The sequence below is a fragment of the Abrus precatorius genome, unplaced genomic scaffold (assembly GCF_003935025.1).
Source record: "Abrus precatorius isolate BTA unplaced genomic scaffold, Abrus_2018 Scaffold3, whole genome shotgun sequence".
Classification (NCBI taxonomy): Eukaryota; Viridiplantae; Streptophyta; class Magnoliopsida; order Fabales; family Fabaceae; genus Abrus; species Abrus precatorius.
In genome coordinates this window covers 8516233-8530701 of record NW_020874373.1, presented here as the reverse complement: position 1 = coordinate 8530701, position 14469 = coordinate 8516233, and the positions used below count along the sequence as shown (strand labels likewise).

Sequence of the window (14469 nt, the reverse complement as noted above, 5' to 3'; positions counted from 1 at the left end):
TTCTTTCCAAACACTCAATGGTTGTTACCTATATAGGGATATTTCGTGCGGGAGGGTTCATAGGCATGATTTCCTGGTAACTTCCGAACAACTATGCACCCAAATGTCTTTAATATTTTAGTTCAATTTGGTCAAAGATTTTTAAAGACACGCTTTATACACTGTTCTTGCCGCACTATTCAAGTGAGTTATAAGACAAAAAAAAGTTACTTTTTTTTATACCAGTTCACGTTTAGATGGCAGTCTAGTACTCTAGTAAGATAAAATTCAGAATTTTTAAAATAAAAATTGCAAAGCTGGCGAATGCAATGGTTTTTTCTGTAATACTAGCAAAGATAATTCATGAAGCCGGCATAGAGATGAGTAGTGTCTGACCATAATCTATGTTGCCATTCAACAAATTCCAAAATAGATGGGAACATTTCTCCCAGTTACAAATGTGCACTTGGTTAAGGTACAAAAGTAGCTTTGCGTGTAAGTTAGATGACCTAATTAATCCTACCAACAGACTAAAGGAAAATTGTGATAAAATGAAACAAGGTTCAGTGTAATATCTTCTTGACTTTGTCTGGTGGATTTATGAAATAATTGTCATTTTTGCTGATCCGTTTATTTCTGTCTTTTTCCCGATTAATAGAAAGTTTCTCAAAATCTCCGGGCAACGGCATGCCGACTTAGCCGGACATCAATTTTGCGTGGAATTTGCATGCATACGAGTACAAACTTACAAAGACAATTTTAGCTACTCTAATAATTTTTTGTTCTCAAATTACAGAGAAAATTAGAGAAAAATGAACTGGGTTCAGTTTTTAGTTAATATTTCTAATTTAAATTTCCCTTTTCTACAAGACATCCCTTCAATTATAAAAGCATACAAAATCCATCAAATGAAAATCTCTATCATTATTCTGTCTTATGTAATAATTACATGGATAGATTTATTCATTTATTCTTTGTTTAAATAAAATGCTAAATAGTTGAGCACGAAAGCGATCAATATATCAGATGAATGAATTATTAAAATGCTAAACACAACACTTGATCACAAAACATACATGAACTAACAACTTAATTAACAAACATTTCTCTAAAGATATTTTAAATATTGTAGCTAACCACATTAAGAAGTTAAAAGTGAAAAAAAAATTCTTTAAAAAAACGTTTGACTTCATTAAAAAATTATAGGAAGATATTTATTAATTCAATTATTTTAACATTTTTTTTTTACTTTTCATTCTTTAACCAGTGTCTTGATTAGTATTTTCCTGTTTTAAAACTAATAATTTTTACAAATAGTCCAAAGAAATCAGAACACGATAAATATAAAAGACAAAGGGAAGGGAAGGATTTACTCATATTACCGTACTCCCTAACATTTTCCAACTTAGAAGCAGATTAACTAATCGTCTAATCCTAATAACTAGCGACAAGTATCCTTCAGAATTTTACTTAACGAATTTATTATTTAAATATTACAAAATAACACCATATAATCATTTTTATCTTTCACTTATTTCTTTATTTATTTTCTTTCTTATATTCATCTTAAAAATACACTTAAAAATTAAAAATGTTTTTCAAAAGTTATTCAATAAACATTTTTCTTTGCTTACGGCATCAAATATACGACTAGGGAAAGAGAAATTGTTGAATTCACGACGACGTAAACAATGGACATCAAAATTTGCGGCCTGTTTCACACCATCGACACCGAATGACAATGTTCTTACATCCAGACAGGCGTGTCCACTCCGCCCAGATGCTCCACGGCAGCAAATTTATTTATGAACTGCTACTTCCATCCTATTTAGTTAAAATTATATATTTTTTTAATTTTTTTCTTTTATCTATTAATTTTAAAAAAATTTAAAATCCTCTTTAAACGTGATTTAGATAAATAAATTCTTTTCTGTTAATTATGTTAACTCAATTTATTTTTGTGTCTTTTTGGCTTAAGCATTTCACTGTTTTCTTTATTTTACTTCCTTCCTTTTTAAGCCTCCTTCTCTTCTTACTATCATCCAATAATACAATGATGTGTGACATAGAATATTAAGTAAAAAGTCTTACAATGAGTAAAACATTATAATACAATTTCATGGGTTATTCTCTTTATAAACTCCTAATTTATTTATATCTCATTCCATGAAAAACTCAATTCACACTTAATTTCAACGAGATGATAATTTAAATTTGCTACGACCCTATTATATCAGTGATGACAGAGGTATGAGCGCTTATGACATTATGTGTAATGGTGGCGTGTAATTGGCTCTCAATCGGGCATGATTGACGACTGGCGAATGATAACAGTGCAAAGGGTGATAGTTTGAATTGTATGAAGTAATATTATCAGGTGTATGTGTGCTCACAGACTGCATAGTGAAGGTTAACATGTGATCTTTTGGCGATGGTGGATGAGATGTGAGTGAGGTGTGTGTGATATGTGTTTACAGAGGCATTTAAATAAGTGAGCATTATGTGCTTATTTTGCAAGTGAGGTGCAGAGTGTGGGATGGTCATTAATGTGTGAGTGACATATTAAGTGAACTTGGACCATGCAAGGAAGAGAAAGACGAAAAAGTGGAGGAGGCTTCAGAAGAAGAAAAATGAAAACCATAAACAATGTAATTAAAAAAAACGAACAAATTAAATGGAATTAATGTAATCAACGGATAAAGACCTATTTAAATTTTGTTTATCTCCTGAAACAAATACCTAATTTATTAAATTTAATAAAATTATATATATATATATATATATATATATATATATATATATAGACTAAATACCCAAGATTGGCATTTTGAGTACGATTTTTATATATATCAAATTTGAAATTTTGTTAAAGAAAATTAAATATTACTACATGAATTAACTATTCATAATAATGTTATATGACATCTTAATCATAAAATATAATAAACAAAATATATAACTTAGATCAAACATAAAAAAAATTAATCTGCTAGCCTAAAAGTCAAGTATTTACACTCAGGTGCTTACAATAATCAGCATTCGTAAAAAAAATCATATAACGACATATATTTAGTGATTTTTAAAGTAGAAATAACGCAAACAACTTATTATTATACGTATAGTGACTTGAGTAATAATTATAAATATTCTATACAATGATATAGATAATATTATTTAAAGCAAAACAATTAGTTATAAATAAGAATTTGTATAACACTACTTTTTTGTTTTAAAGTTAGTATATTCAATAACCTGTAGGTAAATAATTATCCTCGTCATGGATACTTTTTACGGATATCTATTGAATATAAGTCTATTTGTCATCTCTAATTAAAATATCTATGTACATGCTATATATATCTTCTATTTCATATCCTATTAGTCCAAATAAAGTTTCAAAGAAAAATTTATTCTCATTCTTATTGTAAAACGTTAACAAAATAGATCTCACTCGTATTCTAATAAACTTCACTCGTAATTTTTTTTAATAAATTTTAACCAATATCTTTAAAATTCCCTTCCAACATCTCCTATACAACTTAATTAAACGCTTAATTATTTGATAAACTTTTAAAATAATAACTTATGCTATGAATTTAATCGTAAATTAATTAAGATAACTTAAAAATAAATTAATTAAATAAATTATATCAAGAAAGTTCATCGTTTTCCACCTTTACTGATTTTCACCGTTCCTACGAACTTGGCCTATCTTCACACGAGCAGTGGTTTAATTGCAACTAGCACCACCCAACTTTATCAGCGACCACTCAGCCTTAGTCACCACAACCAAGTCGACGCTTTGTTCCAACAACACTCCACCATCCAATCCAACTCTTCAATTTTTTTGAACATATTGTCTATTTTATTTTTATTTTTATTATTTTAAAGCCTTTCCTTTAATTTTGATGAACTAACTTGTTTAACCTAGCACCTATGGTAATTATAGTTGAATTTAATAAATTTTGATGAATTTTCCTCCCCAACTTGTGGAGGTGAGACTACCATCTAAATTAAATTGACTCACTTTGACAAAGTCTAGTCATCAGCTGTTGCTCATTTCTGATTGATCAATAATAGTCATTAGATGACTGGGTTATTTCAGGCCGCAAAAAAAAAATATGACTAGGATATTATTGAATTTGATTATCATTTAGCTTTATGTGGTCCACCATAGCCTTAATTTTTATTTTAAAGAATAGTTATTAAATAAAATAAAATAATCCACAATGGAAGACCAAGAAATAACCTGACCAGGTACATATGTAACAGTCACAATAGTATTGTTAAAACTAGCTTGAACATGAATAACTCCAGTATTTTATGAGCATACTTACGTGAACCAATACATTCACCCATTTTTGGTATAAGTTTTGCCATATTTGATTATTTCATAAAAATAAGTCCGAGATATATGGATATATCCATTTCATTCAAAAATGGATCCTTTACTTTTTTCTAACTAATTTCTAACTAGAATTCATATTCAATTTATATATATCAATTGTATTTTTATATTAATCAACATCAAATATAAATTTTTGAAATAAAATTTTAAATTAGAAATACCAATAATAAAAAATTTCTTCTACTATTTTATAGAATATATATTCTAATATTTTTATATTCTATTTTTATAAAAAATCCTCTTTTGTAAAAATATTATCCTTGTCTTTGTTTATGTTTTGGATTGGAACAAATTACTATAATTCACCCTTGCCTGCGAATTAATCAACATTTTTCACAAATTTTACGGACGGAGGCTCCTATTTTCATATTTGTAATTCCTTAATAAGTTAATACCAAATCTATTTATTGGAAGAAAATAAGGTTTCCTTAAATTTTAAACTTGTACCTCAAAAAAAAAAAGATTGTTGAAATTAAAAAACAGTCTAATTAAATTGAATTTTGTATGCTTCCTTCTTTTTTTCTATGGGCGTATACATATAAACATATAAAAAGTATGTCAAATCTTTTGAAAAACATAACTTATAATTCAATTATGATTATATAAAGGAATCTGAAACATACCCCTCAGAATTTATTCATTCATTAATTAAATCCTCTTGAATCTTTTTTATTTTATTTTTTTTGTTTTCAATTCCAGTTTCAGTTAAACCCCCTTCACACATTCACTAGTACATGAGAGGTGGATGATATTTTAAATCTGTGTTTTCTCTCTCTCTTTTTGACAAAAATGATAAAAAAATTTCATCTAATTCGTATTTCAGAAATATTACCATATATAACATAAAATTTTTCTGCCTATTTTTTCTAATAAAGCCTCTCGATATGTCATTATACCTGTAGAAGTTAAAAAAATTACAATCCCCATGCCTCCTAAAATTTTAGGTCGGTAATTAAACTGAGTTACTCTTATAGTAATTTTAACTTTTTCCCCCTCTTTGATTAATATTATTTATTGGTCCTATTGGCAATATCCAATATCAACAATTAGCCATTTCAACTTCGAAAAATGGCCGATAAGGTAGTGGAGTATACTATATAGCAAGGTGTAAACTAAAACGACGAGAGTTCAACGAAGCAGAAAAGATGCCCTGCAGAAATAGGATTTCCTGCGACAAAGAAAGCAACAGTGACTAAACTCTGTCAATCTCTAAGCTTTGTTTTGGAGCCTGGGAGGTAAAGGACACGAGAAGAAGGGAAAGAAAAAAAATTTAAAAAAATGTTCCATTTCAAAAAACTTTTAAATATAAATTTATAAAAACTTTCCATTAATAATTACTATTAAGCAAATCTTTCCCATCCCTTACTTTCCCCTTATAAATAACTCCCAAACAGCAGGATTTAGAGAAGAGGAGAAACAACATTTTTTTTATTTTAAATTTAATAAATTAAAATTATTTATGATCACCTTAGTTTTTTTAGAACGAGTATTTTAACAAGTTACACTTAAAGTGTATTTCAAGAAAATAAAAGTTATAACTTGCATTAATATAAGTAAATGTATGTTAGCAATTATGAAGGCGTTAATATACCAACTTATTTTTCAATTAAAGTGTATTAGCAAGCTCCACCTTAAGTATATTTAAAAAAATCATACTTATAACTTACCAAAATACTCTTCAAAAATTTATGGATATATATCTTTAATTACAAAAAAAAAATCAAATTAAAAAATATAATAAATAATAATTGAAGAGCAAGGATCATATATTATTCCAGTATTCTTATTTTCTTTTCTTTTTTTAAAAATCACAGGTACCTTTCAAGATCATTTCAATATTATTTCAAAATTGACTAGCTTTTACGCTAATCTAGTGCCCCCAAAGTCAGGCTACATTTTCTACATCCCACTACCCAAAGTCGCCAAGGTGTTTACTCGTTAGGTATATTTTAAAAATGTGTATATAAAAAAGATTAAATAAAAATAAATTGCATACAATATTTTATATATGCCATTAACTTTCAGTAATTCAAATAGCTTAACTGAAAAAAAAAAAAAAAAAAAACTTAACTGAATGTAGGTACAGAAAACTTAAAAAATAAAAGAAAACAAAACCCACTTCTAAAACTTCAATAAATTGGTTTTCAGACTCTCATGTTTATTATCACTAAATACTAATGCACAAGTATAATAAAATGATTAATTAGAATAGTTACTATAGTAAAAAAATAATTTCACTAATCTCAAAGTTATTTTAATTGTTAATTGATAAAAATTTTCTTTGATGAATAAAAGTATTATTGAAAAAAGTAATAAATACTTTTTTAATATTTCATAATAATAAATATTTTAAAATAAATAAAAATTGTTTAACTGACAGGTAATATAAAGCGGAAAAAGTACACAGGAACGATGGAGGAAAAAACCTTGGCACAAAATTAATTATAGCAGAAGTTAGTCATATCACACGTTTTTTCCTTTCTCTCTCCCTTCTAGCCAACAGCAGTCTGGTTGGTAAAAAAGATTGGAGAGAAAGTGGAGCAAGGGAAAAAATGGTGTGATCCACCCAAACCAACATTCTCTAGAAGTGGAAGGTAATCGATTTTATATAAAAACTTATAGAAAAATATGAAAAAATATTTTTATATTAAATTATTATTATTATTATTATTATAATTATATTTCTTTTCAATTATTCAAATGAATGACAAATATTAAATTCCTTTTATTTTCTCCCCTTCAAACAACATATTTTGTTCACATTACTTCTGCTTTATTTTTTCAATTTTCTTTTTCTTTATTTCTTTTCTTATTATCTCCCATCCAAACAAAATAAGAGTGTGTTTGGAAAATATTTCAACTGAGTAATTTATTTTTTAAAAGAATTTACAATTACATGGGTTAAAATTTTGTTTAGATAAAAGATTTAAAAGAATTTAAAATTATTTTTTATTTATTGCATGTTTTATTCATATTTTTATTTAATTATGGTTAGTTTAATAATTTGAATTTAATATTTTTAATTAATCTTATCAAATATAATGATAATTTAATTATTCTATCCAAACATGAAAAAAATTCAATTATTTATCCAAACAAAATATTGTGAAAGAATAAAAATTTAAATTAAATTAAAATTATGTAATTTAAATTTCTAAAAATTTTAAAATACCTAAAAAGTAAATTAAAGAAAAAATATGACAACAAATTTAATTTTTTTTAAACTAACTTTTCTCTTATTTTGTTTTTCTTCAATCAAACAAAAAAACATCATTATTAAAAAATTATTATTTTGGTTATCTAAGTTTCTTTTTAAATTTTAATTTGGTTCCTTTATTTAGTTTCATTTTAAACTTATTTATCAGCTATAACAGTAAAAAAAAATAACACCTATTCAATTTGTAGCAATAACAGATATTCAAAATTGATAAACAAAATCACATTGAAATCAAAGAAAAAGATGAACGATAAAAAAAAATTTGAAAATTAAGCTGAAAATAAAAAAGTTAATTTTGGCCACCATTATCTTTTTTTTTTTTTTTTCATTCAAAGAAACCATGACAGTTGCTTCTTCCAAGAATAGGTCACTGTTGACTAATCGAAACTTCCTAGTAACTTCGGAACTCAAAAGTTGCTTACTTTTCCCAGGCTTAGCTCAATGCTAAATTGCTAATTAATAATTAATGCACCGACTGGCAAAGGGAAGCAACCAAGAAACTTCCTGAAAATGACAGATAAACAAATACTAGATCCTGACAAGCAATCACATATCCTTCGCTGGGTATCAGCATGACAACTACACAGTACCTAGCGATGTCGACAGCCGAAGAAATATAAAGGCCGTAGATCCCTTCTCTTGACCCATTCTTCGCTTCCTAATCGTAATTTTGATTTTAAAGCTATGCTTTGTTTGGGACAGAGTTGAAACAGTGAAGAAATAGAGTATAAATTATATATTATTTGGATAAACAAAAATTGAAAAAAAAAATAAAAGAGATAAAAATACTTTTGTATAATTATTTAAAAATATTTTTAACATAAAATATCTAAATTTTTTAATATGTATTTTTATCCTAATATAATAGTATTATTATTGTTTAGTAATAAAATCATTTTTTAAAATTTTTTAACAAACAAATAAATAAAACTGCAACAAGTTGCATTTCTCGCCTTAGAAGCGAGGAAATTTTCTGACGTAGGAACCACTAAATTGTAAATTCATACAATTTCAGTCTTGTATTTCACTCCAACCAAACCAAGGAAATGCACCATTGCATCCCTTACAAATTAAATCGTTCCTATTTCTTTAAAACAAACACACCGTTAAACAATATTAATATCTATTTAACATTATTTTTCTCTATCCTTTTCTTTCCATCAATCCTATCACACCACATCATTTATAACATTTATCAGCCTTTTTTCCCGATTACTCTGTTTTATCTCACACGATTCTTCTAGGAAGAAATTTTTTTTTCATAAATCCTTAAAGATTGATACATAGTACTAACGGTATCACATGGCTTCAGATTAATCCGTAATTTTCTAAGTGAGAGTACATATTTTTTAATTTTAAATTAAAAAATTATATACTATTAACAATGTTAAATATATTAAATTTATATAAATGTTTTAATTTATATTTTTATTCAAAAATATTAATTTTAAATATATTAATTTAAAATATAATTTGTTTTCTTTTTCTTCTCCAAAATTCTCCTCTCAAACAACCAGTAACTACTTAATATTTTCTTAATAACAATTATTATCAGACAAATCATCCTGATCATTGGGTTGTTATTTTTAGCAAGCAACTATTTTGATTAACAGAAGCAGGAAAAAGTAGTATAAGCAATACAGATTAATTAATTCCTTTAAAATGTGAAGACATATAACTTATCTACCATTTTTAAAATTTAAGTATTTTATGAAAATAAAAAATTTTAAATTAATAATAGATAAACTCTCACCTTTTTAATTTATACATTTTATCACTTCTAAAAAAAATCAACTTCCTGGGCATACATTCTAAAGAGATATAAGTCGTGTTCGAGATTAACTTCTCAACAAATACATATAAAAATAAAAATTAAATAATAAAATAAACCAAACTCCTCTTATAAGTTAAAATCAACTTATACTTCTTTATTCTTTAAAAAAAAGTTCTTAACTTGTATAAAAATTTAAAGAGTATAATTTATTTTAAACTTATAAAAAAATTATTCATCATTTATATTAATTTTCCATATTCTATAAAGACTTATTTAAAAAATATTTAACTTATCAATATCTCTTATTCTATCGAAATTGGGTCATAATTGTTTCCTTAAAAATAAGTTGAAGCCAACATTCACGGCATGCACACTCACTTAGTCCTCATCATGTGCTAGAATTTCGAAAATATTTAGACCACGTGCTACCCACTCAGCCCACTTAGGAAGGGCCCGGTTAGGACGGAAAGGGATGGGAATGGTCCCAGTGAACTATGAGCGTGAATGCTGGGTAAGAAAATTTGAGAACTGAAATGAAGAGATCAAGAACGACAAAAGGAAAATGTAACGACCATAATTTGCACTCTGCCCTTCATCTCTGTCAATTTATAATCCTCGCGTATATTTTTACTAGTCTGCACAGTCGTACAGTCGGAACAGGATGCATCAAAGTGAGAAGAAAATGCCAAGAAAAAAAAGGACTAAATACAAATAGCAAAACAATAAACTTTAGAAACTGGACTACGTTACTCACGAATTACGGAATTTTTTATCATTATTAACATAAACATGAGTTGTTACTAGCCAAAACACAGTTTATGGCTAGTGATTTTGTTGTTAGACTAATGGTTTCAATGTCATAAGATCAATTCCTAGTTTGATATTCATTGACGAGACAGGATCAAGTAACACCTTTATTAAATTTTTTATTAAATATGAAATTTACAAATCCATCCATTAAATTTAAATTTCTCATAAAAGTAAATCAAATTTATAAAATTTTACAAAGTCAAAATTTAATTAATACTTATTGTCTCACTTTATTTAACATATAGAATTTATTAAAATTATAAACAACTTAATACTATTAAATTATATATTTATAAACATTTAAATTTTATATACTTAATAATCGTGACAATATCTCATTAATCAATGGTTAAATTGATAAAATTCACCTTTAGTAAAAGTTTATTAAAAGTAACATTTATTAAGTTTGATATCTAGTATCATTTGTTCGTGTATTTTAAGCTATGTCTTTATTGTGTCTATAAATTTTATAATTTATTTTGATTTACTCTCTACGATTTTAAAACTTTTTTTTTGGGTCAAATTATGATTTTAAAACTAAGTCTCACGATTTATCAACCAAGCATACCCTAGGTGACCAAAACTCTACCAACTTTTCAAAGTTCTTCGCATAGTCCAATGTGAAGTAATAATATTATTAAAACCATATTTTTTTAACATGCTTTAAAGAAACAGATTTTTATCCATCCGATTAGGTAGTAAAGTCTACGGTAAAATGTTATTGTAAGAACAGATATCTTACCTAAAATCTGGAAGGGGGTGAAAGATATCTAATATATAAAGTTACACCTAAACACATACGTGTATGTATTAAAAGATAACATGGATGAAGAGAAATTAAATTGAAATGATATAGATCAGAACCAAGGCCCAAGCCTTAGTCCAAGGCCCAAGCCTTAGTCCAAGGCCCATAAAACTTCAAAAGTACTTGCACAATAAATAACGTAGATCGGTAGACCCAAAAAAAAAGACACACGAACGCTTGCAAAGATAAAGGCAGAGAAAGTACACAGAAGATGGAGGTAGAGACAGATGGAAGCTTCAAACCTAGAAGCTCTGAAGGCATTAGACAGGATGACGGCGCGAGAGATTAGGGTAGAGATAGGCCGCATAAGTGAGGGCTTTAGGTTTTGATTAACCTACAACAGGAATCAAGTGGTTTTTTGCTAATCGGGTCATGAAACCCAACCCAAAAGCTCGGTTGCAGCAACTGGGTTCAACTTGCAGAAGCTTGATACTGCAAGGAAGATTAGTGATTCCAGTCTGATCCTACTGTCTTTCACTCTTACATGTGGTCCAGTATGGAGGAGACCAACCCAAAAATCAAGTACTCGTGCAAACACACAATCTAGATGGCAATTTTAACAACAATGATCTATACCAAAGGTTTACCTTTAGCAACTCTTACCTAATTCCTTGATTCATCTTTTGGGTTAATCCTAGAGAGTAGAGAAAATCAGAAAACTGTTTGTTTAATGGACCCTTGTGAGTTACCAAGCAATTACTGCATATAATATCGACAACCAATGCAGCAATAAGCAATACATAACAAAATTTTAGTTTGATGCCTAACAAAAAATTTAATCAATACAACATAAAATGATGTTTCATGCCGAATCTATGTTTGGAAGTTTTTGAGTAAGTGCTACTTCCTTTTCTTTGGATGTTTGAGTGAACAAAGGAGGGGAACTTTTCCGTCCCCTTGTTCGAGAGCCAAAGGATAAGGTACAATGAAGGAATAAGATAATTAAGCTAAAGATGAAGTATCAAGAAGAAATAAGTTATAAAACTCAAAATCCCAATATACTCCCCTTTGTTGCAATCTTATTCGTAAGACTAATAGTACATAAGTAATTTAATAAATCATTATTTGGGATCACTTTTTACATGCAAATTTATTTTGGAATGATGTGGCAAACATGGGAATACGTCATTCCAATATAACAATTCCCAAAAATTATAAAACACTTCACAAACCAAATGACCCAAAAATATACATATATAAAAAAGAATACAAATACATAGAGGTCAGGCTCTTGTATAGCAAAGTAAGAAGTAGGCAAACAGAAAAATAATAAAGCATGGTAAAAAGGAATTACTTAGTGGATAATTTTGAGATTCAATTCAATTAGACTCCAGCACAACTTGTGTGTACTTTTTACCTTATGTAATGTTTAAATAGATGAGACTATAGTGCATTTTTTAAGTTATGATGCCCCTAAACAAACAGAGACCTTATGTAACTTACTAATAAAAAGATAGTCAGATCATAATTCAAAAATTAGAGTAAGTAAAACCTGGATACTTGATTCAGCAAGCTCAATGAGATGACAATTCTGATAACTTCTGCACCAACCAAAGAAGAAGTAAGTTACAGCAAAGCCATGGATTCTCAAAATAATCTGTTCGGACCAAAAACTTATAAGTAATGCTCAAACAACATTATGTCAGTACACTAGGTGAGACATCAAAAAACTCTACAGTCTCCACCATCACAATTGACATTTCAGGTATAACATAACATGCCAGGATTGATGAATAGTGTCAGTCAATAAAGTTGCCAAATATTATTTCTATTTTCTTGTAGTCAATTCAAGGCCCAATCATGAAAACAAACAATTGTCTATGACTAAGAAGGATAATACCACTCATTGTGTGACATAATTTATACAAATCTTAATGAAGGGTGATTGGTGCACAGGTACTTTCTAAGAGAATGACCCGATTGGACAGTAATTCCTGAGATTTCAAATACCAAGTTTAATTATACAATAAAAATGGTTCAACCATAACAGAATGCCAAGTGTAGAAATCTTAGATTCCTCTATTTCCAATTTTCCATGAGGTTAGCACCCGAAACTTAAGCATCCAAGATTCCAGCATATCTCATAGAATAGTGTGAAAATACCAGCATACAACTGATGCGCTTGGCTCATAGTCATAGGCAAAAGGGTTTTTCCTGATTTCTTTTAGAACAAGTCACAACTAGTTTCATCTTGCAGCCACTCCATTCAACACGCATGGCACAACAACTTGCTAAGACAATAAACATATAGACAAGTGTTGAGATTTTGAAATGCTACCTCCGGTAATAGGTGACAAAACTATGGTTGATTTTTTCTGCATTGTTGCCGTTCCCCTAAAATGCATTGCACACACTCATCAGAACCCAGCAATTCACTAGCCCGGCAATTGGTCCCTCCGAAATTCCAACCATTCAGACACATAGAACCCATTTGACTCATCAACCACAAGTTCCTCTCACTGTCAGGCACCAATGCCCAACCAATCAATCTCACAGCATCCTTGGAATTCAAATTCAAAACCCCTTTCCAAACCTTAATCCGCGCATCCCTAAAGGGAAGCAAACACTTATCCCTGGCGAAGCCAACACACTTCTCCTTCGCCGCGGCGAAACACTCCGCCATCTCACGCGCTTCACAAAGTTCTCTCTCCTTCAGATCGGAGAGTTTGGGACCCACCACAGCCTTCCACCAAGGAGGCTTACACTTTCTGGAAGCGCTAACAGCGCAACCGATCCTCGCACCATCCTCACACTGTGCAACGATTTTGCGCTCGCAGACTATGAATGAAGAAGCCCAAGCTCGCGAATCTCTGAAGGCCAGAACGTAGGGACCCGCCGATGGGTCGTCGGAAGGACCCGCCGGTAACGGTCCTCGGAGTAAGGAAATGGGGCGGTCGAATTTGATTACGGTGGAAGAAGGTGAGTAGTCGTCGAGATTGTTCGGTGCGGATGCATCCATCGCCATTGCTAGGGTTAGGGTTTTGGTTGATGTAAAAACTCGAAAATGAAATGAGTGCTGAGCAGAGAAGCATAATTGAAAAAGTGAAAATGAACCGGTAGAAAATTTAGCGATTGATCAGGAAGTTCAATGGGTTCAACCGTGATAACGCCTTCGCACGGTGGCCGCCGCTGCTGATAACTCTTGATTCTCGGAACCGTCGTGGCGTCAACAGAAAAAAAAAAAAAAGATAAAAGCGGCGCCAAGCAGAGAGTAAAAACTAAAATCGAAGTTTATCATAAAAATATGTAATTTAAAATATTGAATGAAATTAATATATTTTTAGCCTTAATTATATTTTTTTATTTCTATTGAAATAGCATATTTTAGAATTATTCATAAAAAATTTATTAGAATTTGACCAAAAATATTTTTAAAATATTTAAAATATGTTTTTCCGTTAAATTTTTGGTTAAATAATAAACGTATTCATTATTTTATCATATTATTTTTAATATTTTTAAAAAATTTGTTATTA

At 29.0% G+C, this 14469-nt stretch overlaps 1 protein-coding gene across 1 annotated transcript; it reads right to left on the bottom strand.

Moving 5' to 3' along the window:
- Positions 1 to 12171: 12171 nt before the first annotated feature.
- On the bottom strand, positions 12172 to 14195 carry LOC113863619. Its single transcript, XM_027497263.1, has 2 exons — positions 13272 to 14195; positions 12172 to 12534 (listed from the first exon to the last, which is right to left on the bottom strand). The coding sequence occupies exon 1, from the start codon at positions 13956 to 13958 to the stop codon at positions 13293 to 13295; it is 666 nt and encodes a 221-aa protein (XP_027353064.1). The 5' UTR covers positions 13959 to 14195; the 3' UTR covers positions 12172 to 12534; positions 13272 to 13292.
- Positions 14196 to 14469: the final 274 nt, after the last annotated feature.